We start from the raw sequence: 23855 nt of genomic DNA, 5'->3' as shown, positions 1-23855 counted from the left end.
TAAAGATTTACAATATCATAGGTAAAGATTATAACTATTTCATTTTTAAATTTTTAATTTTATCTTTTTTGTAGAAACTTTAAGAAAATATCAATAATTTAAAGATGATTTTTTAAATTTTTAATTTTATCTTTCTTGTAGGAACTTTAAGAAAATATCAATAATTTAAAGAGGGTAAAATAGCCAATAATTTTAATTTTCTTTTAGTTATTTCCGTCTACAAATTATTGTTAAGGGTGATATTGTCTTTGCATAGTCAACTAACGGTCAATGTTAAAGTTAACTGACGGTAGGGGATTTTTTATAAATAAACAAATTCTCGCCATCTACTTGCAACAAGCCCAAACCTCAGGGGAGGTTTTTAAAAATTACCCTTGTCATAGGGGGTTGAGAATAAAAATGAGGGAATGAGAATGAATATATATTTACTTTTGTATCCCTCTAATTTTTTCTTATTTCACAAATTACCCTCATTCAAATCACAATTAATTTTATTATTTTAAATGTCATTAATAATATTAATTATTATTATTATTATTATTAAATTTTATTAACTTTATTATTTTAGTTATTATTAATTATTGTTAGTATTATTTTTATTAATATTACCATAATTAACATTTATTACTATTATTATTATTATTATTATTATTAAATTTTATAACTTTATTATTTTAGTTATTATTAATTATTGTTATTATTAATTATTGGTATTATTATTTTTATTAATATTATCATTATTAACATTTATTATTATTATTATTATTATTATTTTATTAACTTTATTATTTTAGTTATTATTAATTAATGTTAATGTTATTTTTATTAATATTATCATTATTAACATTTATTATTATTATTAAAAAAATTATTAACTTTATTATTTTAGTTATTATTAATTATTGTTATTATTATTTTATTAATATTATCATTATTAAAATTTATTATTATTATTAATAAATTTTATTAACTTTGTTATTTTAGTTACTATTAATTATTGTTATTATTATTATTATTAATATTATCATTATTAACATTTATTTTATTATTATTAAATTTTATTAACTTTATTATTTTAGTTATTATTAATTATTGTTATTATTATTTTATTAATATTATCATTATTAACATTTATTATTATTAATTTTATTTTTAATTAATATCATTTTTATTACAATATTTATACGTGTATCTAAATAATAAAAATTACATTATTTAATATTATGGGTATGTTGGTAAATTGATTTTCATTCTCATTCATTGTTTCCATTTATTTTGCGAAGTAAACACATCAATAGCATTCTAGCACATTCTTATTCCCATTTATTTTTGTCAAATAAACATTATAATCTCATTTTCATTCCACATTCTCATTCCAGCCCATTCACATTCACTACCCATTCCCATTCCAGCTCATTCTCATTCCATGAAGTAAACACACCATTAAATAAAAAGATTCAATAAGACAAAGGTTACCAATATTTCATAATCTACCACAATTCAACTAATAATTATCTAATTATCAATTAATTCTCAATTTAGAGTGACAACTCGAAATCAATCAATCTTATCTCATAGATATAACAATTAAGCCCAAGTAATTGAATCTAATGTAGGTTCTTTTTTTATTGAAGGTAGGATTTCCAGTTATTAATGTATCCTATTGGAAAACAAAGAATCAAAAGTTTCCAAAGCATTTTATGTATCCAATTTACTAGAAAACAAATATTCAAAGCGAATACATTAATCATTATTTCATCAAGCTTGGATTTACTCAAACAATCTCTTAGCTATCAAGAATACATGATATTAAAGATGAAAAGATAATTACTCAATCAATCATGTGAAAAAAGAATCAAAATTATCAAAGAACACATGTAGGGAATTTATTAAATAAAAAGACCATTATTTCATTGAAGAGGATTCCATCCTTAGCCTCAATATAAGAAAATTAGCTAGACATACTTGAATAGCAAGCAACAAAATTAATATAACAAGTTATGAAAAGCTTTGAAGGACTGGTGTTACTCCTCTTTCTCTATGCGTCTGTGATCTAGCTTTTGACTTGTCTAATGTCCTAGCATAATATAATGGGAACAACAATATTGTGCTAAGTGACCCGACTGAAAAGTAGTTGATTAACCCAAATATAAGATTGTTTAGTTATAATATAACCTGGTGAATTCAATATCGAACCACAAGAAATTTAAATATGGTATTCAATTATTAAATGAAAATAATAATAGTTAAAGAAGATAAGAAGTAATAGTCTAAATCAAAATAAAAGTGTTAAAGGTTATGGGATCCACTCTTGTTATTCAAATTATAATCATAATACTCTCTCATATTTATATTCTGCATTTTTTATTATGTTGAAAATTATATGCTCGTGGAGAATCTTCTCGTGGTCACAGTTTTCTGATAAGGGATAAGGATATTAGCAAATTGTCTTCCCACATATAAATTCAAATGTTGGCATTAACATTACATTTTGACATCAACATTTGCATCAAATTATGATCTTGATCCTTACTATATATGCATCATCTTCGTATGATTCTTATTAGGCGATGGCAAGCACAAATCATATTATTAAATTATTAATCAACAAGCAAGGACAAAGCGGGTTGTGTTACAATTAGATGGTCTTTGCCGTCTACATTCAACAAATTATTTCATTGCATATTAGACTACGCTATATTGCGGTGTCAAGCTCTAAAGTATTCGATAAATTATGATTTACTTTAAGTCATAATTAAAAGTATCTTATGTGTTCTTAATCAAACAACTATATTACATGTTTTTAATTAAAGAATTACAAGATATAACTCTCCTTAGGAACTTGACTAAGTGATTTTCAAATAGTTTAATTACTTCAGTTGGCCATGCAAATTTAAATTTTGGAGAGATAGACGACTGGACACGTAGTTCAATTTACCCCGAACCAAACTAAAATTTTAATTCAGTTTGATTTTCAATATGACAACCATTTGGTTTTAATTTAAGCCTATAAATAACATTGGTATTTAAGATCAACCATCCCTTCAGATGTGTCGGACATATAGTTTACGAAAGAAGATCGAACGTAGTATTTTAAAGTCAAATATGCATTTAAATTAAACTTTGCAAAAACGAAAGATATTATGATATAATTAAATACCTTAACCATTGACATTATTGTTCATGAAATTTGCCCTCATGCACGCATGCATGGTGGTAATACAAACTCTTATTCACTAGTACATATGGTAGAATTATTCCATTATAAATATCACCTCAAATCCTGTCGGTGCATGCAGCTGCTTTAGTTTAGTTAATTAATTAAAATTAATTTGGTATCTAGGCTGCCTATTTGGAGCAAAAAGTCCCCAGTGCCTCTCAGTCTCGGGCCCCTTTTTGCCATTCTCATCAAACATAGCAAATATGTAAGTCTCAATAGGCCTTCCAGGCTTCTTTGGTGACCTTCGCTTCACATGTTGTATCAAGTTATTATTATAAGTCCTTGCATTATCAACATTCGTTAACGCCCGTCCCCACCAGCCGTCGGCCACCCGCTCTCCGATATCACGATGTCCAGCGACCCCCGCCGGTTTTCTCCAGCGCGGCGTAAACAGCATCCAACATGGCATCAAAAAGACTCAGGTAACTTAACGACCCGTCGGAAACAACCGTCTATTGTGACCTAAATAGTGCATAATCGAGAGATATTTGGCGGTTATCAGCAATTGCGAAGTAAGGGTACAAGTTGACAAGCAACGGGGATCTGTTTTCGTTGAGGAAGCGAATGAGGGGATCAAGAATGGGTCTGTAATCTTGCTTAAATGAGCCTCTTGACGGCGGGAAAGATTCACCAAGAGCTCCGGTTTCGATTGCAGTGGAAACCTTGATTTGGTTGCCAAGGCCGGCTCCGTTGACGGCGCTTTGTATGTTTCTCATGGCGGGAACAAGGTACTGAGCGAAGTTATCTCCAGGTTTTGCATCATTTCCTACAGCAATGTATTTGAACTTGACATTGTTAGCAAAATTTCGGACGTTGTTTTGGACCCAAGTGTTTGCTTCGGCTTGATTGGAAGCGATTCTTCGGAGGTCGTCGTTGGGAAGGCCCAACGTGACTTCAATGTTGGAGCCTCTGAGAGCTTCGAGTGCTTCTCTGTTTGGATCATAGAGTCTCATTCTTCTGATGTTGTTTTGGTTGTAGAGAGCTATGACATCTCATTTTGATGGTAAGTTGTTACCAAGCATTCCATAGCAAACACCTATTTGAGCACCTGTAAAATGAAATATGTACAGAATCAACAAATTATTAAGAAACTTATAGTAATTAATGAATAATATTAATCCATGGCTAGAAAGATGGATCGGGAAAATGATCAAATGGGCAAGTTGGGCTTCAGTGAAGTAATCATTTCGTGCTTTATATCACAAACTCTGTTTTTCATATTCGATCACTGACGGGAAAAAAAAATTGCATAAAAGCGACGTGATCAAGTTCCCGAAGCAATTTTGATGGATTTTGAAATATGAAAAAAAAAATTATTTTTTTACGAACAACAAAAAGGTTTTAATCATTTTCTCGAGAAATGAAGATACATACTTGCTGTGTCTAAGATAGCCATTAGCAGTCCAAGAAGAAACAAGGCGACGGGAGCCATTGAAGGGGTATTGAGAGAGGAAAAGAACTTAGCCATAGAGAAAAACGAAATTGCAAAATGTGTTATACTAACACCAATTCTTGCCAGCCCATTTATAGAGGAAAATCACCATGACTATGAACCATAGTGGAAGGAAAAAAAAAAAAAGATCTTCTACACTGATAATAATGACAACTTGAATGTTCAAAACAAATTAATCGAACAACTTGCTGGGTTCTTTGAAAAGTCCTGACGTTAATAATTTTCTTGAGCATGCATGTCACTCTCCATAGGTTCGTCGGCTGGGGCCTACTGCAACTTCCTCCATATTTGTGGTGTTCATATTTGGAGACATTTAATTACTCAACAACAAGATTCTTTTTTAATATGGTGTTAAAAAAACGGAACAAGTCTTCAATATTAATTGTATTGTTGAGGACTCGCCGTGGTCATGCATCTATCCAATTGTATAATTTCATATAATTGTTATATATCTTATTCGTGTGTATTCATTTACTTTATTTTAATTTATATTGTATTTGTATGTTGATAATTTAAAAAAAAAATAAGCAGAGACATATGTAATTAACAACTTGTAACTAAAGGATTGATATACTGAATTACAAAATATGTAGACGTTCTCGTTTTGGAAATGTCTTCGTGCCTTTAATATTAATTTGTTCTCCACTTAAGCTGCCATTATGCATGTTCATGAGCTTGATATCACGGGATGAGTATTTTGCACAGCCAATCTATGCAGCACTTGGATAATTATTGTTCGAAAGTTGCAAAGTAAGCCTTGAGCTTCTCAACTAGCTAAGCTAAGTTGTTTGTTGAAAACTAGAGAGGAGAGTGAGCAATTGAATCAAAGAGAGTTTGTATTCCCAAGAGTGTCTGTGTACAAGAGAGCTTTGAGAGCTTGCTTACAAATTGTTTGAGTTGCTTGTTGCTCTTACTTGCTATACAAATGCTAAGTGTCATGCCCTATTTATAAGGAGACTTACCTAGTTCTAAAATATTCTAAGTATAGAGTTCTTATGGCTTGGAGAACTCCTCATTGCTTGTAAGACCTGGAAATTTCTATATACAATATGCTAGCTAGAGAGCCTACATTCTACCACGTCTCTTGAGAATTCCTAAGTATGCACAAGTGTAAAGAAAGTGCTAGAGTTTGCTCTTCTAGAATCAAGCCAAACTAGTACATCTTGGCTCGTGCATTTAGTCTCTTTGGTCTAGAATTTGAGCAATCCGCGACATTGAGCCCTTACCCGGTTGACTTTGTTTGGTTTAAGATCATATACACCGATCGAGTGCTATCAAAAAATAATTTGCTACTTGATGTGATTTATCTGGTACATATGCTACACAAAAGCATGCATGCCTAATTGCCTATGCATGCCGATGCTGCCTTGTAATATAACTTGTTGAGCTTGAGAAGGACATTGATCAACAGATTGATTCTCATGGCTTCTACAGTTTGAATTTTTTCCCCCCAAATTCTCTTTCCACCCTATGTGAACGGGATTCAAACCTCATACTACTTGCTTCGATAATTAATATAATATTGCTTATTGGTGTCCACATGATTAATTAATGTATCAAAATGTAATAAAAAATAAAACATTAAATTTCTCAACTTTTAGGGCTAGGAAAAGAGTTGCACCTCTCTATGGTCATGATGACATGCTAATCCCTCTCTAAATGGGATTCTTGCAATTTTTGGAAATAAATAAGTAGAGGATCAACATTTAATTTTCATAATTTAATTTTTACATATTTTCATATTTTTCATTGAGGAATATCCGGAATATATAAAATATACCAAAATCAATTGGAGTCATAGAAGATAGAAGTTATTTAATGGTGTATTTTTTTAATAGGAATGGGAATGAGAATCGAAGAATGAGAATGAATAATATTTAATAGGAATGGGAAGGGGAATCGAAGAATGAGAATGAATAATTCATTTAATTGCTTAAATGAGAGGTGGAATGGGATATTATTATTATTATTATTATTATTATTATTATTATAGTAATAGTTTTATTATTAATATAATTATAATGATTAATAATTATAATAGTATTACTATTATAATAATAATTACTACTAATACTACTATTATTATTATAAATAATGACAATAATCGACAGAGATCAGTTTAATAACTTATAACAATCCCTTCCGATTCTAAGGTAAAGTGAACGCATTAATGACAATACAATTCATTTCGATTCTAATTCTTACAGTTAAAGTAAACTATTTATTCTTATTTTCATTCCTTATTCCGATTTCAACATTCTAATTCCACTTCATTTCAATTGCAATCCATTCCAATTATTGATAAGTAAACACACCATAAGTCTTTCTTATCAGCTGTGACAAATAATGCCAAATTGCCACTTTCATTGTACTTGTATATTTTTGCAGAAACGTGCTCAATGGGGCAGCTGAATCCCAATTGAGTGCTAACTTGTTATGTGGAAGATGGAACTCAAATTTATTGATGTCATCAATTCATCATCTCATTATGTGGATGTGCTAATGTCAAAGTCAAGCAAAAACTAAATTTCACTCAGTCAGCAGGCCGCTTCGCTACGGTTTCTAGAGTTTAGACTGGGAGATCACAACCGCAAATCATGCTATTAAATATTAATCAAGAAGACTCAAGTCAAAACTGGGTTGTGTTACAATTAGATATCTGTCTCTGTCTGCGGAACTCGACAAATAGTCTTAATAATGATATACAAGGATTTATGTGAAGTTAGGGGTGTTGCATAAATATGATTTTTAAATTACTTAAACTAATTAAAAGTATATTGTTTTTTTCTTTTTTTGAAAGGAAAGTATAATGTATTTTTAATTAAATAAGTATGGCTAAAACTTGTCTTTAGAGACTTGAATGAATAAATTTCAAACATTTTTCTTTTTTAACTGACTACTCAAAATCAAATCTTGAGAGAGGTATAGGCTGGGCATATGGATCAATTTGCCCCAAACCAAACTAAAATTCCGGCGTCAATTCTGTCTGATTAGGGTAACCGTTTAGTTTCAATTTATGAAAGCGATCCATTGTCTGGCTGGTTTCAATAAAGTTTAAATCGATTTGGTTCACAAATTCAGGTCGGATGGCAAATTTTTGAAGATTACAGAATTTACAAAGAAAAAAAAAACATGATACGGTGGCTTTGAAAATATTACAATTAAATTAGGAGTTGAACCATTGGGACCCTCCAAAATTCTCTTAAACCCCTTTTTCAAATTACACCCCGTTAATGCCAAAAATACCATTTTTCTGAATAAACAATATTTCCATTGTAAGTAATCTCACTTCCATGCTCAAGATCAAGCATTGGGTTTGAGTCATCTTCGAAAACTAAAACTAGATTCACACTAATGATTACTGCAAAATATTTTTTGTACAATAAAATTCAATGATATATAAAACCAGTTCTTAATTTTGTGCTTCAAACACAATTCCTGATGGTAATTTTCTGTCTGTTTTACATCTCTTTGGTTGATTTTTGTTATTAATTTTTTTTCATAAAGATAATGATCCAAGATCCCTCTTTTTCTATTACTGTAAAACTGACAAGATAAGCCTGTAATTTAGAGCAAAATTAAAACCTACAACCAAAGAAATGATATTTTCTCATAATAAAATTTCAAGGGGATGGTATGTGCTGAAGTAAGGGAATTTACGGGTCATTTTAATTTCCCCAAACAGAAACATGTTCACCCCTACCAGCAGCAGTACCAAAGGGAGCCCAAAACACAAAAGAAAGAAGAAAATGACCACTTAACATGCCTGCCCCAAAAGTTATGAACTACAAGAACTAGAATAAAGTATTTTTGAGTTACACCGCTTATGTACAATGCCTAAATGATCACAATTTTTGGGGGGACGGTAATTATGGAACCTAAGCAGCCTAACACTTTAAGACAATCAAGGCAATGGAAAAGCCCATTAGAAGAGCATGAAGACTAGCACAAATCCCTCAATCTCAGAACTCAGCAGAATAATTTTGAGTCCCCACAAAGAGCATCAACAACACCGAATTTCATTTGGCGTTGGTATGGACAAATCTCCAGAAACCGCTTTATGTGCAGTCAAATTCTCCGATTGTTGGCATAACACAACTTTCGAGTCCTCTCCTATTTGTATTGACCCGATATTTGCATTGACCTGACTCGCTTGATAATCTCAGAATACCTCATACAGTCAATGCCTTTCAAACAAATGTTTCCTCAAGATCATGATTATCTTGTTGAGAACCTCATTATTTTCAATCAAATACTGTTCAGCTTGATGTCTCTCATTGAAAACCTCCCGTTTTATGATGTACTTATTTTCTTCCTTCTGAATGATTCCATGTTCAGATGCCAATTCAAAAATTTCGGGCACACAGTAGAAGCCTTTGCCAAACTCTATCATGAGGTCAGCTTTCTTCATTGCAGGTGCCAATTTATTTTTCACCACTTGGACGCTAACCTCCAGCCCGGTTATCTGAAGAACAAGACAATAAAAAATATGAACCTCAATGACTCCAGGGACGATTACATAAAGTTAAACCCAATGAGAACTTAAAGCTAAAGAAAGATCATAATAAAAGATAAATAAATAAATAGAAGGGGTAGAAAAAGAATGATGATAGCAGAATAGAATTTAAAGAAAAAAAAAATCCATCAATCCAAGCACATAAAAACATAAATTAAATAGTATATGCAAATACATATTCATATTTAATCCCAATTTTAAATGAGATGTAATTAAGTCCTAATTTAAGATTAAGATGCATCAAGGAGCTAAACTATCACATTCTACGAAGGTGTCAAACTAATGACCTGAATAAGGCCACATTGTCTTTCAAGACATCAAATATTTTATGCAAAAAGCACAAGAAACAATATTGAGTTCTTGTTGATCTTCCATGGAAAATAAGAACTATTTCCTAAGCATGAATCAAAAAGACACTGCTGATGGTGCATATTGCATTTTGAAATACAATAAAATGCTATAGTTAAGGACAGTTCTGTACCATCTCTTCTTTCCTTCTTATTCAGACTGGCATGGCTTATGGTAATATCAATTTTCTTTCTCGATTCATCTACTTCTTCAACCATGGTACCATAACTTCGAAAGGGCCGGTCAAGAATTATATATCATACCCTCAAAACAGCCCCTAAAAAAGCAGTATGTTTTTCCTTGAATCAGTAAGCCAGTGATCAGACTACCAGTACGGCAACAGTGACTTTATGTTGAGACAACCATAAATCTCCCTCACTATTTAAGTTTTTTATAATACCATGGGAAGACCAAGCATGTAATTAAGGATATTCAATTTTAAGTAGTAAGGGGAAAAAAAAAAAAATTAAAGCAGCAACTAAATTATGATAAGACAATTTACGAGGATGAAAGGAATAGAGCTGGAAGATTTTCACAAAAAACCACATAGCTACTTCCACATTATCTGACAAACAAATGAAGAATGAAGCATTAGGGCAATTGATATTATTAATTCTGCTTAATTAAAACATATCTCCAAGAGCCCTATAATCTAATCATGCTCCCTATGTTCACTACTTCTAGAATGTTTACCTTATCTGCAATCTTGAACAATCTCGTCCTCATCATTCTTAAACGAAGAGCTGCATAAAATTTCAAAGCATTTCCACCAGAAGTGACCTCATCCATACGTCCTAAACCCTGACCTGATTTTGCACTAAACCTAACCTAGATATTGAACATAATTGGAACTGTTATGCCACATATTCTATCATAGTGTGTATTTAAAAAAATTCAAAAATGTTTTAGTAACAGCACTTTAACCTGATTGAGGAAAATGATAAGGGTATGGGACTGGCACAATGAATAATGAATTTTTCGAAGTGCTTGTGTCATTATTCTTGATTGTGCATCACTGTACATGCCATTTATGGGAACACCAATTTCACATTTAGGGATGAGGGCAGCAACCTGTGAAAACCACACATGTAGAACATTATTAAGTTTGAAGAAATGGAAGGAAGTAAACTTGATCACAGTGTCAATGCCAATTACAGAAAGTGACCATAGGCAAGTGCAAAGTCCAGTGCCAAAGTAGAAAAACAGCAACACAAAATAATCTCCTCTTCCTTTCATTTTCCTCTTACTTCCCAATACACATTATTCATGATTACAACATTTTTCCAACAGCCAACTAAAGATAACCATTGATAAGGGATACTGACCCTTTTGTTGTGACCCAATACACTAAATACTGTATATTCACTATACAGTTGTAAAACTATTCACTACATAATTGTAAAACTGTGTGCATGTAGGATAATTTTAACATCCTACATCGTAAATGCAGTTTAGCAGAAGTGTACAACAATGATACCCTTAATCAACTAAAGATGAGAGGGCACTTTCACTTGCTGACAATGACTGCATCTTGCAAAAGAAAACACAATATTTTTCGTTCTTGGTGATTAAGGAGAGATGAAACATACACATCACCAATGGCATTGTCTCAAATTTTTTAGATGGCAAACAAGCTGTATATCTGGGGCGGCAAAATTGATCAATTTGACCCCAAAACCACTAACAATACATACACAGACAGAAAGAGACACGGGATCATAAACAAAAAGAGATTTAAATGTTAACTTTCATCTCATAAGCTTCTTTAATAAGCTCTGGTCCAACACTATTTTATCGTCTTGTATTTGACTTCAAGATCTATTTTTCTATATAAAATTATATTTCCTTGAAGGAAATATACTGACAAGAAAGAGGAACAGTTTTTGGCAATAGTAGAAGAGACAATAGGTACAAATACAGAGCAATAGACGTAAACGAGACAACAGACACTGTTGGAAACTAAGATTGCATCAAGCAAAAACTACATTGTGGCAGTTATACTCTAAAAGGTTCACCTAAATAAATAAATAAATGAAAAAAAGGCTCATATATAGAATGTATTTCTTTCTACATTTTCCAAAATTGGAAAGGAGCAATTTACTTGATGTTTGGTTTTGGCTAAATGTTGTTTTGGGGTTTATTTTTTTGAAGGCGGTAATGATTCTTCTGAATTGGACTACTTTTGGGAATTGTTTCTAGTTTCTAGTTATACGCTTCAGCTTCATACATAGATGGGTAAGCTTTAGTTTTTATATTTATCGTTGTGGATTTCCTGTCCAGCTTTTGTATATTTTATCTTTACCGATGAAATTTCAGAATTCTTTCAAAATTACATAAATAAATAAAAATGTTAACTAAAGAATGAATCACTTACACTATCAACCACAATTACATCAATGGATCCACTTTTGGTCAGTGTATCAACCACACTCAGCAAATTTTCAGCAGAATCTGGTTGAGCAATCAGAAGATTTTCCACGTCTATACCCATTGCTTCAGCGAGGGAAGGGTCTAATGCATTCTCTACATCAAGATAAGCACAGTATCCTGAAAAAATGATACAATTCAGAAAAGAAATAAAAAGTCAAACTTCATGCAAAAGACATACATAATACCAAATGGAAATAATTATTAGGCAGAAATAACATCCCTTTCACATGACTGCAAACAAGTCATAGAATGCACAGATATCAAATAAGTAAACAGATAGCTTAAATGATCCATTGCAAAACTATTTGCAACAGACATATTTCTTTTGCATCTATAATTGCCAAGTTCTTGAAGAGGCAATGTGATGTCCTTTAAATGGCTATGATCCATCATCATCATTTACCACTGAGGATAAAGACCATTTTTTATCTTCCTGTAACCAAGATGTGTACTTTCCAGGCTAACTCATATCCAATCATTTTTTTTTTTTTTCATAAAAGACACAAGAATTGACTTTTTTTAATTCTGATAATGTCTTCAAAATAAATGGTGGTTAAGTCAAGAAATAGACAAAACAAAATATCTTAATGACTTACATTAAGCCGTATTTAGACTTCAAATATTTAACAAATAAACTCTAAGATGACTCGATATCAATGGTCATATGATTCACAAAATGAATTGGATCATGCATTAAAAACAGGGGAAGTGTGTAGCGTGGGATTCAATCACAAGACAGCAGGAAACTAACGCCATTGGTAATATATAAGCCAAATTTCATGCAATATGGCGCAGTCTTCAATCTTTGTAAATGGTCAAGATTCATTCAAATGAGTTTTGCGATCCACCACAAGAAAAATGACAGAATTTAACTGCATAAATATCATTAAGTTAAAACTTTCAGTAACACCAACTATTTAGCAGGAAGCAGCATAACTTCTTGCAAAAACTACAGTAAGGTGCATCAACAAGTTATTATTCATTTCAAGCAATCAATCATTTTGGCGGATTGGGGTTCTCTAGACTATTAGCACCAGATGCACATGATATCTACTTACAGAAGAATGGCCTTAGTCACATATATAATAATCAACTTATGGAAGAATGAACTGTCCTGCACTTACGCAACTGAAGGAAAGAATCTCCAAATTTTATGATCAGTTCTAAACTGAACATGCTTTTTGAAGCCTGGCTACAGTTTTACTGGAGCATAAGCTGACATGAGATATGAGTTATCCCAAGTTAACGAGATAATAAATTAATATGGAGTACTTGGAAACTATTGCCAATCATTTGGGGAAAAAAGAAAACACACACACACTGCTAATACTAATTTGGTTAAACCAAATTTTAAGAAGCCAAAATCAATATGCACCTCCAAGCTTTTGAGCTTCCTTGATAACATGAAGTGCTAGTGTTGTTTTGCCAGATGCTTCACGCCCATATATTTCTACAATTCTTCCCTGCAAAGGGATCTCTCACCGAAGTTAGGCGTCTTTCATTTCTAATAGCAACAGAAGTAAAATGAAGAGGAATGCAGCAGCTCTCACAGAAAAATCTTCAAATAAAAGCAAGTACTACATAAATAGAAAACAATAAAGCATGACTATGAACTGACTCTGTATCAAATTCCCATGCAAAAATAATAATAATAATAAATAAATAACTAAAGTTAAGAGTTAAGCATTGATACACCTGCAATCATTCAATTCCTGGACATCCAACATCAAACTAGAAATCAATGAAAGTTTAAGCTATAACTAGAAATGGCAGATAAATCATTAAAGGAAAAGGAGGAAAGGAACTAATTCATTGAATATTTCCATCCCACATCAAACATGAGGTGTGTTAGATGTAAAAAGGCATATTTTCCAATATTTGGTCTTGGCATCAGCTTTTGGCTAAAATAATAGTGTCAACAAGATGCACAAGTATTGCAAACTTTACTTTCATGTAATTATGGCAAAAGAAACCTTTTTGCAATGATTCTATTGGTCTGGCTCATGAGATTTAAAAATTTCTGAGACATTTCCTTCAGCCACATCAAATATACAAACTTATCGAAGTTAAGTTAAAAAAATAATAATTAAAAAAAATCCTAAGAGTGTCAGCTGTCAGTAACGAACTAGTTTATGAATGTAATGATATATGGAAGTATGAAACAGCAGAACTCTCTCTAATTTTTTATTTGTTTCATGAGAAGCTACAAATAGGTATCATAAATCCTTGATGTGTCATTCGCCGATAACCTATTCCATGTCTATTCGTGCAAGATATGCTTATTGAGGAACAAAGCGCAATGAGACAATGATTTTTCATCTAATCACCTTTGGTAATCCTCCAATACCAAGTGCTAGATCAAGCTTTAATGAACCTGTAGATATTACAGGCCCACGCCTTGAGCTAAAAAACCGCTTCAAAGATAACATAGACTCTTTACCAAAATCATTGGCAAGCTGTGAGAGTGCCAGACGTAGAGCATTATCTTTCTGCATTATTTTGGCATCATCATGCGGTTCATCAGCAAATTCTGGAACTTCAGCTGAAAGTACAAATGGAGTAACTGCTCAAAGTCAGATCATTACTAATCCTAGGCTAATAAAAATAGGATACAGCTATGTAACATTGTGCTGCTTTTGAATGAACAAACTAACAATTAATGAAGAGCAGCAAATACTACGGTAGTCACAACAGATTCACTGAATTAGATATAATAAGAGATAACTGTAGGTGAGAAAAAGAAAATATTAAATGCTGAATATTTTATAAATTTCACATGCATGTGTCAGGAGATCAGTCCGTCCTTATTCTCATAGCTAATCTTTCAAGACTAACACGAATATAGTTTCTAATCTAAAATGAAATCACTTGCCGGCAATTCAATGCCAAGCATTCGACTCAAGAAAACACCATCCACAATAGGGACTATTACAATCAGTCGCTACTGAAATCATACTTATATTTAACAATGAATATCCATTTCAATGATGTGTTCCTCAATCCACAACACCATCCCATGACAAATTTGTATTATAATGATTGCTCTTATCCACATCGTGGTGAAGAAATCCACAACAACTTTGTATGACAACAGAAGAGAGAGGGATGATTTGTTGTTGATTACCTGCAGAAGAAAGACTATGGATGTTCATTCCAATACAAGTAATTGCATCTCTTCTTCCATTCTGAAAGAAAGCAGCAATGACCACAAGTCAAATGAGGTACATAAAAATCCGTCACATGTCACATTTCAAGGTACAACGATATTTAAAGATCATTATTTGCAGAGAAAAATGAGGAAGGAAGTTAAGATTCTTTCAGGTTCTTTCAAAAGCTTCATGAAGCCAAAACTCAAAGCAGTAAAGGCATGTCCTACATTGCAACTTAAACTAATTACGGCCAATACCATTGACCTCCTTCTGTGTTTAGACTTAAAAACAAGTATATCCATGCGGCTTCGAAATTTGCAAGAAACCAACCAGAAATTCATCAGACACGTCACTCATATTTTTGTCAAATTTTGTTAAATGCCCCTTCATATGACTACAAAACTATCTTCTTGCAAACCATGTGCTCATCCACTTTAGTTACATTTCACACGATAATTACCGACAAATCCTAATAACAGCGAATCGACCTTAAAATTCTTTTAATCCTAATAATACCACAAAAATCTCCAGCCCACTGCTCACAACATCATTAAAGGCATCGAGACAGAAGCACTAGCTGGAGTTTACATAAGCATACATGTGCAAATACACTGGCACACATACATATCTACATACGCATAAGGTAAGTAAATTAAAAATGAAAATCAGCTGGTGTAAGAACTAACACAAGAACAAAAAAACGAAAAGAGATTAAGAAAGAGACAGACCTGAGAGAAAGAAGGAAAGAGAGAGAAGAAACGACGTGGTGCTATGGAACTGAACCGGAAAGGCTGCAGCAATTGTACCATTCTTTTGGGTTCTTCGCGCACTGTTTTGCTCGGAATCTATTTGGTAGTTTAGGGTTTTTCATTAAAGGAGGAAGAAAAATGCGAGGGAAAATTGGTCTTTAGGGCGCCGGGAATTGGGAAATGTCAAAAGTTTGCTATGATGGTCCCTCTATGTTTACATTTATTATATTTGGACAAGAGTTTTTATATTTGTTTCATAACTATCCCTATGCTGACCATCTTACCTCATCTTAGGCTATTTCGTCTTTGGCATGCCGCATGCAGAATTAGTTTGCATTAGATTAAATTAATCTAGCTTATCTATAATATTCTCTTCCTTTATTATAAAACTAGAAAATAAAACCGCGCTTCACGCGGCTTTAAAAAAAGAATTTAATATTATTATTTTTTCTTACTTTACACTTGAAGAAACTGATAAAAAATATAAATTGATTTTTTTTTAATATGAGGCAGCCTTATAAAAAACAAAAAAAAAGCTATTAGCTAGCAATACAAAGAAAGAAGCAACGTAAGATAAAAAATAAAATGAGAGAATATATTGCAGAGTGATTTTATTCATTCTAATTGTGTGTGTATAAAACAAAAAGATGAGCTCTCCTTTTATAGTTACATAATCACTCCATGAAATTAATGAAAAATTATGAATCATAATTCCTTGTGAGATAGTGGGAGTTATAGGGAAGCTAAAAGTTGCTAATGGGAGATAGTTGGGAGACTAAGAGATATATGTTATAACATTTACATTTATTTTAATAAATTCATAACACTCCCCCTTGGATGTTCATTACAAAAAATATGTCTCATTAAAATCTTTACATAATTGTTATTGTATAATAACAATCAAATTAATTATGAGAAGATGAAAAGCCAAATCTAAAAGAAAATTTCTCTATTTATTAGATAATAGAGAATATACAAAGATGAGAAATGCTGATGCCACATCACCTCCTCAAGTCTCAGTTTTATATATATACTATAAAAAAGAACCGCGTTTCACGCGGCTTTGAAAAAAAAATTAGTATTATCTTTTTTTCTTACTTTACACTTGATGAAACTGATAAAAAAATATGAATTGATTTTTTTTAATATGAGGCAGCCTTATAAAAAACAAAAAAAAAACTATTAGCCAGCAATACAAAGAAAGAAGCAATTCAAGATAAAAAATAAAATGAGAGAATATATTGTAGAGTGATTTTATTCATTCCAATTGTGTGTGTACAAAACAAAAAGATGAGCTCTCCTTTTATAGTTACATAATCACTCCATGAAATTAATGAAAAATTATGGATCATAATTCCTTGTAAGATAGTGGAAGTTATAGGGAAGCTAAAGGTTGCTAATGAGAGATAGTGGGGAGACTAAGAGATATATGTTATGAACATCTACATTTATTTTAATAAATTCATAACACTCCCCCTTGGATGTTCATTACAAAGAATATGCCTCATTAAAATCTTTACATAATTGTTATTGTGTAATAACAATCAAATTAATTATGAGAAGATGAAAAGCCAAATCTAAAAGAAAATTTTTCTATTTATTAGATAATAGAGAATATACAAAGATAAGAAATGGTGATGCCACATCACCTCCTCAAATCCAAGCTTTATATATATATATAGATATATATATCAGATTAGATTGTAATAAATTAAATTTTAGTGAAATTAAATACTACTCTTGCTGATATTTAAATACCAACTACCATGGATATTTAGTAAGAACAATTAAAATTAATCATGGATGTATAATAATAATAATTAAAAATAATTTTAAAAATACAACTGCTAGACCAAATTACGAAGACCCAAAGCCTATGAAAAATAAAAATTCAATTAAAAATAACCTATGCACTTAGAAAATATTTTTAAATAAAAAACCTAAAGGTAATGTTTCGACAAAGTGATAAAGTCGTGATTTTACCTAAAAGAATAATGACTTAGGTCCATTTTTCACAAAGAATTGCCTAAATCTACTCTTTACAAACAATGACTTAGGAATTTAAAAATATTTCTAAATAAAATGCCTAAAGAGTGAGTTTTCGATAAAGTGCTAATGGTGTATCTTACGAAAACTAACCTAAGTATTTATAAAATACTTTTAAGTGAAATGTCCAAAAGCAGGAATCAACAAAGTATCTAAAGGTGTAATTCCACAAAAATGACCTAGGTGTATTCTTTATAAAAATACTTTTAAAAAAGTGCCTAAGAGCAACATTCTAAAGAATAAGCCTAAAGGCCACAAACATTTTATAGAATATGCCTAGGGACAAACATCCGTTCCATGGAATGAGATATTGGCCCCAAAGTACATTCTATGGAATGTACCCTTGGGCAAACAGGCCTTCTACTGAAAATGAGCTAACAAGACAAAAGTACATTCCACAGAATGAGTCTGTGGGCCAATAAAAATTATACAGAATGCACTTACAGGTATTAAACATTCTACGACATATACCTATGAATAAATATACATTTTACATAATGCACCTCAAGCAAATAAAAATTCTTCGAAATGAGCCAATGGGCTAATAAACATTCTCAAAATATGTCTAAGGATAAATATACATTCTAGAAAATAAGCCTACTAGCCAACAAACATTTTGCTAAATGTGCCTGCAGTTGAAATGCCGCAAAATCAACCTATTTATGAGAAACAAAAATAAGGGTCAAAATCAAGCTCAAGCCCATTAAATGTCAAAAGTCCAAAAGAATATACAAGTGTTCAAATAATACTTGTCATGAGCAAATATTAAAATATGTAGTTGTGTGTCTCCATGCATGAGCATTGACCGACACTTGTCATTAGAAAAGTGCCACAAAATCCCTTCAACCGATTCAAGTTGCTTATATAAAGGTCAAGACTCACCTTTCCATTCAAAGGTAAGATGAAAAAGAGGTGCAAAATGTTACTCATATCACTCTAAAAACTCTCTCTCTCTAGGAATTAAATAAAAAAATATTGACTTGATCGTTGGAAGGTTATCCTCAGCACGTTTGCCTCCCTTGATAATTATTTTTTTTTTTGCAACACAATTAATTACAAAAACATGTGATTGAAAACATTCGGATCAACGAGAAAATAGGCTACAAAGCTTTATATAAGAGAAAGTTGGGAAAACACCAGTCAATTATTGTACATTGAGCAAAAATATGCATCAACAACTACTAATTAAAAAAATAAATATATAATAAACTAGTTATTGGGTAGTTAATAATATACACAAATTTAAGTTATTTAAATTATATGTTTTTACATATGAGATATATCAGCGTCTCTTACATAAAATAATTGAAACTATATAAAAAAGATTAAATTAATTACTTATCAATTATTTTTAATAATGTTTTATAAAATAATCAACCAATGAAAAATTAATTAATTAACTAATAAATAAATGAATAAATTTTTAGGTATTAAATAAAAGAAGAAGACTGTGATAAATGACAAAATATTTTTTTAGCCTAATCCCAAAAAAACTGCAGTGAAATTGGGATTGTTAATCCCATGATGATTTTAAGACTAAATTTTTGAATTTAATCCACTTGATCTATATAATCTCAAGTATGCATGCCAAACAAATGATAATTATTTCCTCCCAAAATTTAGGCTAATCCCCTAGAGACTTTTGTTTTTTAAGTTTTTTAATTTTTAATTTCCTTTTAAGAGACTTCTAGTTAATTTGACCTGTGGCACTAACAAGTAAGTGTTCCCTTGGAAGCATGGAGCCATCACAACCCGGTTACTGCCACTCTCTTCATCAACTTAAAATGCGAAGGATTACAGCCAAATAGTTAGGCTGTAACCAACTGCACATTTTGTCATCCACATGATATGAAATACAAATGCATTGGAAATACCCTTTTTCCTTTTTTTTTTAATTAAAAAAATCCTTCTATGTAAAGGTTTTCTTCAATTTAATACATATGGTGGCTTTTCTTTCCATCTAGATCTACGTCAAATCTATAGTTTGGGTTATTCGTCTGTTTAATCTTTTTATGCCATTTTTTTTGTTAATTTAAAACTTAGAGTTTTCAAAGTGGAGATTTACAAACAATAGATCAATTTTTTTAGGAGATTTACACTTGAATCAATTGGTATATATCATGTTTGGAATTGAGGTACTATACCTTTTAAACTACAGCTGCTGTAGAAAAAAATTGTAATTATAAAATAAAAGTTAATAGTATATAGTAAATATAAACTTTAAATAGATTTTTCATCATACAAGTGAAAATCATATTAACATAATTTTCAAACTACAGTATGTTAGGAACTTGAGTTTCCTCCCAAGATCACTCCAAGCAATTTGTCAAGTAATAAATTAACAGAAAAAATTAAATGAAGAATATGCCAATTATACAACACAAGATTTACGTGGAAAACTTCAAATCTAAAGAAAAACTACGGTCATTGTTAAAAAGATAACTAGAGAAAAAATATTCATTGTGTGAAAAATTTTTACAACCACTTTCTCATAAATAATTTTCTCTCACCCAAGCCCCAAATACATGATTCCTATAAATATTTCCTAACAAAGCAAATCCGTAATACCCATATTAAGGAGCTGAATGCTCCTTCAATATAACTACATGCTTAAGAATATTTCTCTTTCTCAATTTGGATTGCTTATATGGGATTCTTGCATCCACCAATTGAATGCTCTCAATTGGATACCAAGCTCTCAAATGAGAGCTTCCTTTTATAGGTAAAATTTTGCCTAAAATCAAACCATTTTTCAACATTCAATAGCCACCATTCAACATTCAAAATAGCCACCATTCAACACTTATTCATGTCAAAGTTAGGTGAGACATCAAATTTGAAGCCACCTTATTTTTTTTTAATCAATTTTCAACACAGTAGTTAATATTTATCAAATACTTTAGTGCCGTAAATTACAGCTACCTAACTTTAATTTCAAATAGACTCATAGTCTATTGAAGTGGTAAAGGGTAATGTAAAGTTAAGAACACAATACTCCAAAATAAAGCTCGTAAGTTGTTGTGTGCACAATGACAGAGATATTCTAATGCACTGGCTTGTTTTATATGCACGTTAGAAGGTCTTATTCGTTTGTTCGACAACTATCACTCTAATAAATTACTTTGTTAATTGATAAGTGTCTGTTATGAAACGTAATGTTTATTATCTCAAATGAAAACTAGTCATTTCAGTTTATAAAATTACTTGATAATTCTTTTTCAAAATTTACTTAGAAAATGTACCTTTTAACATTTCGAAAACATTTGTTATGACAATACGGGTCATGGGTCGCCTTATATGGCCCATAATCTGAGTCAGCGGACCACTTGCCCACATTCATGGAGGCCCAAAAGTGCCCTTTTGTTTAGTACCCTAGCCCAAAAACACACCAGCCCCAGCTGGACGGTGATTAATCTATTAGATATATATTCGTTCTCTCGAAAACCCTAGTTCATAATAAGGAGCATTTGTGCAGCAGCAGCGAGAGAGCCGAAGAACTCCACTGGGTTAGTCTGATAGCCGCAGAACAAAATGAAGGTACCCATTCGTTTTATTTGATGAAAAAATATTTTGAAAAAGCTTTGCATTTAATCATAATGCACACATTTTGTCTTCAAATTTTCTAATGGTAATTCTTTTGTTTTTTTTTTTTTGTTTTTTTTTTGTTTCAGTTCAATATTGCAAATCCCACCACTGGGTGCCAAAAGAAGCTCGAAATCGACGATGACCAGAAACTGTATGTATCTTTACGTCCTAAATTTTGTATTTTTGGGAAATTTTTGTATTTTTTGGGGGTTCTGTTTGGGTGATGAGAAAGTGAAAGAAAATATATGATTTTGACATGTTGAATGCTGAAGCAGTTTTGGGATAATTTTTTTTTCGCATTTTACTTGTGATATAATGGGAAGTTCCAAAACAACTTAAGAGTGTGTAGTTTGATGCTGTGATTAGTGTTTACAGTGTTATCATTGTTTGATTTAGAGTCAATCTCCAGTTCTCTGATGCTGTGTTGTTTTGATTGCAAAAATTTTCTTATGATTATATTTAATGATGCAGCCGAGCATTTTTCGACAAGAGGATCTCACAAGAAGTTAGTGGTGATGCTCTTGGGGAGGTACGTTTTGCATTAAGAATTTCTTTATTGTGGAATGTCGAATTTAATCTTTGCCTTGTTCTGTCTTATCTGTGGAAAAGATACAATAGATGCACTGATTCTTCAACTACAGCTCAGTTCTTTTATTATCATAGTTTTTTTTTCCTATGTTTGAGCTATTTTATTGGAATTGATTTGTTGAAAGCTAGGCTATTGATGTTACTTAACCATTTCGTGTGAAAATGGAAGAAAGGCAACGCATCACTGATGTGCTTCTAGTAGTGCAATCGGTCCTTTTAGTTGCCGACACTCATGTTGAGCAGATATGCTTGCAGTTGCCATCCTTTTTATTATTATGGCATCTGAATTCAGATGCTCGTAAATTTTTTTCTTTTTTATTATTGCAGAGCATGTCACTGATGTGCTTATAGTAGTGCAATCGGTCCTTTTAATTGCCAATATTCCTGTCGAGTAGATATGCTTGCAGTTGCTGTCCTTTTATTAGCATAGCATGGGTTCTGAATTCAGATGCTCATAAATTTTTATCCTTTTAAGGAGAAGGCTTTTGCTTTGTTCCTATTTGCCTAAATTGACACATTTCAATTCTTTTGACAGGAGTTCAAAGGTTATGTCTTTAAGATAATGGGAGGCTGTGACAAGCAAGGTTTCCCAATGAAGCAAGGAGTGTTGACTCCTGGACGTGTTCGTCTTCTGCTCCACAGAGGTTTGTAATCTGTGTGCCTTTGTCTTTATTGTTTATTGCCCGAATGTATTTTTGCTATGTTTCGTTTGAAATATGCTCATGTGCGTGTGTTTTTTCTCTGTTTTTCTGAGATTGTTTTTGAAGCTATGTTTGCGAGATGAAACTGATTATAGTATTAATGCTTGTTTTTACAGGTACTCCTTGCTTCCGTGGATATGGAAGGAGAGATGGAGAGCGTCGGAGGAAATCTGTTCGTGGATGCATTGTTAGTCCAGATCTCTCAGTGTTGAACTTGGTCATCGTGAAAAAGGGAGAACATGACCTTCCTGGACTTACTGACACTGAGAAGCCCAGGATGAGAGGTCCGAAGAGAGCCTCAAAGATCAGGAAGTTGTTTAACCTTTCCAAAGAAGATGATGTTCGGAAGTATGTCAACACATACCGTCGGACCTTTACAACCAAAACTGGTGAGTCATTTGTGCATTCTTTTTATATATATGCAAATGTGGTGACATTCTTATGATTTCAACCAAATATGTCAAGACTTTGACATGATAATGGGAATAAACCCGTTTTTTGTCTTCCTTGTTGGCAGGTAAAAAGGTTAGCAAGGCTCCTAAAATTCAGAGGCTGGTGACTCCTTTGACTTTGCAGAGGAAGCGCGCCAGAATTGCTGAGAAGAAGCAGAGAATTGCCAAGGCCAAAGCAGAGGCTGCTGAATACCAGAAGCTCCTTGCTACCCGGTTGAAGGAACAGCGTGAACGTCGCAGTGAGAGTTTGGCAAAGAAGAGATCCAGGCTCTCTGCTGCTTCTAAGCCATCTACTGCTGCGGCTTAGATATGAAACAAGGGTGGCTTTTTGGTCAACAACTAAGTATAGTCAGGGCTGAATACTTCTAGTAGGTTGAGGTAATTTTGATTGAGTGCTCTTTGGACTGGGGGAGACCCCCCATTTTGGTTTTGATGGCATGTAACAGATTTTGGCAATTAGATATTCTGTTTATTTTAATTGTTGAATGCTGAACTTTTTTTTTTTTTCAATGAATTGCGGTTGCCTTTATCAATTCGGTATTCTCTTTTATGGACACCAGGATTGGACGCGGTATCTAATGGGATTTGATAACAACTAATACATACAATATTTTGTCC

The 23855-nt window shown here is 32.1% G+C and overlaps 2 protein-coding genes and 1 pseudogene across 5 annotated transcripts; 1 reads left to right on the top strand and 2 right to left on the bottom strand.

Annotated features, from left to right (window-relative positions):
* Window positions 1-3140: 3140 nt before the first annotated feature.
* On the bottom strand, window positions 3141-4808 carry LOC102612936 (glucan endo-1,3-beta-glucosidase-like; annotated as a pseudogene).
* A 3443-nt stretch (window positions 4809-8251) lies between these two features.
* LOC102612122 (DNA repair protein recA homolog 2, mitochondrial) lies at window positions 8252-16028 on the bottom strand. Of its 4 annotated transcripts, none has more exons than XR_008052026.1 (9): window positions 15845-16028; window positions 15092-15152; window positions 14295-14530; window positions 13343-13430; window positions 11912-12084; window positions 10462-10608; window positions 10231-10365; window positions 9671-9814; window positions 8990-9138 (listed from the first exon to the last, which is right to left on the bottom strand). XR_008052026.1 is itself a non-coding variant. In XM_052434419.1 (9 exons), the coding sequence occupies exons 1-8, from the start codon at window positions 15923-15925 to the stop codon at window positions 10088-10090; spliced, it is 936 nt and encodes a 311-aa protein (XP_052290379.1). In that variant the 5' UTR covers window positions 15926-16028; the 3' UTR covers window positions 8992-9138; window positions 10040-10087. The 4 variants fall into 4 exon arrangements, 3 of the variants coding, with proteins under 3 accessions (XP_006491497.2, XP_006491498.2, XP_052290379.1); XM_052434419.1 differs by lacking the exon at window positions 9671-9814 and adding an exon at window positions 10040-10102 and having other exon boundaries at window positions 8992-9138; XM_006491434.4 differs by lacking the exon at window positions 9671-9814 and having other exon boundaries at window positions 8252-9138; window positions 15845-16023.
* Window positions 16029-21295: 5267 nt separating this feature from the next.
* LOC102610447 (40S ribosomal protein S6) lies at window positions 21296-23770 on the top strand. Its single transcript, XM_006491429.3, has 6 exons — window positions 21296-21448; window positions 21583-21647; window positions 21968-22025; window positions 22620-22728; window positions 22902-23174; window positions 23303-23770. Exons 1-6 carry the CDS (start codon window positions 21443-21445, stop codon window positions 23542-23544), a joined length of 753 nt encoding a protein of 250 aa, XP_006491492.1. The 5' UTR covers window positions 21296-21442; the 3' UTR covers window positions 23545-23770.
* The last annotated feature ends 85 nt before the right edge of the window (window positions 23771-23855 follow it).

This window comes from Citrus sinensis, chromosome 9 (assembly GCF_022201045.2).
Source record: "Citrus sinensis cultivar Valencia sweet orange chromosome 9, DVS_A1.0, whole genome shotgun sequence".
Classification (NCBI taxonomy): Eukaryota; Viridiplantae; Streptophyta; class Magnoliopsida; order Sapindales; family Rutaceae; genus Citrus; species Citrus sinensis.
Note: the sequence above shows the minus strand (reverse complement) of the source record. Positions and strands in the feature narration are given on the sequence as shown.

Bases quoted from the DNA above. Each gene is read 5' to 3' on its own strand.
- LOC102612122 (XM_006491434.4), bottom strand. From the start codon at position 15,925: ATGGTACAATTGCTGCAGCCTTTCCGGTTCAGTTCCATAGCACCACGT. The intron at 10,366-10,461 runs GTTAAAGTGCTG...TTCAATATCTAG, and splicing joins TTATCATTTTCCTCAATCAG to GTTAGGTTTAGTGCAAAATC. The intron at 9,139-10,230 runs GTAAACATTCTA...CTTGTTCTTCAG, and splicing joins TGTTCAAGATTGCAGATAAG to ATAACCGGGCTGGAGGTTAG.
- LOC102610447 (XM_006491429.3), top strand. The intron at 21,648-21,967 runs GTATGTATCTTT...TTAATGATGCAG, and splicing joins ATCGACGATGACCAGAAACT to CCGAGCATTTTTCGACAAGA. The intron at 23,175-23,302 runs GTGAGTCATTTG...CCTTGTTGGCAG, and splicing joins GACCTTTACAACCAAAACTG to GTAAAAAGGTTAGCAAGGCT.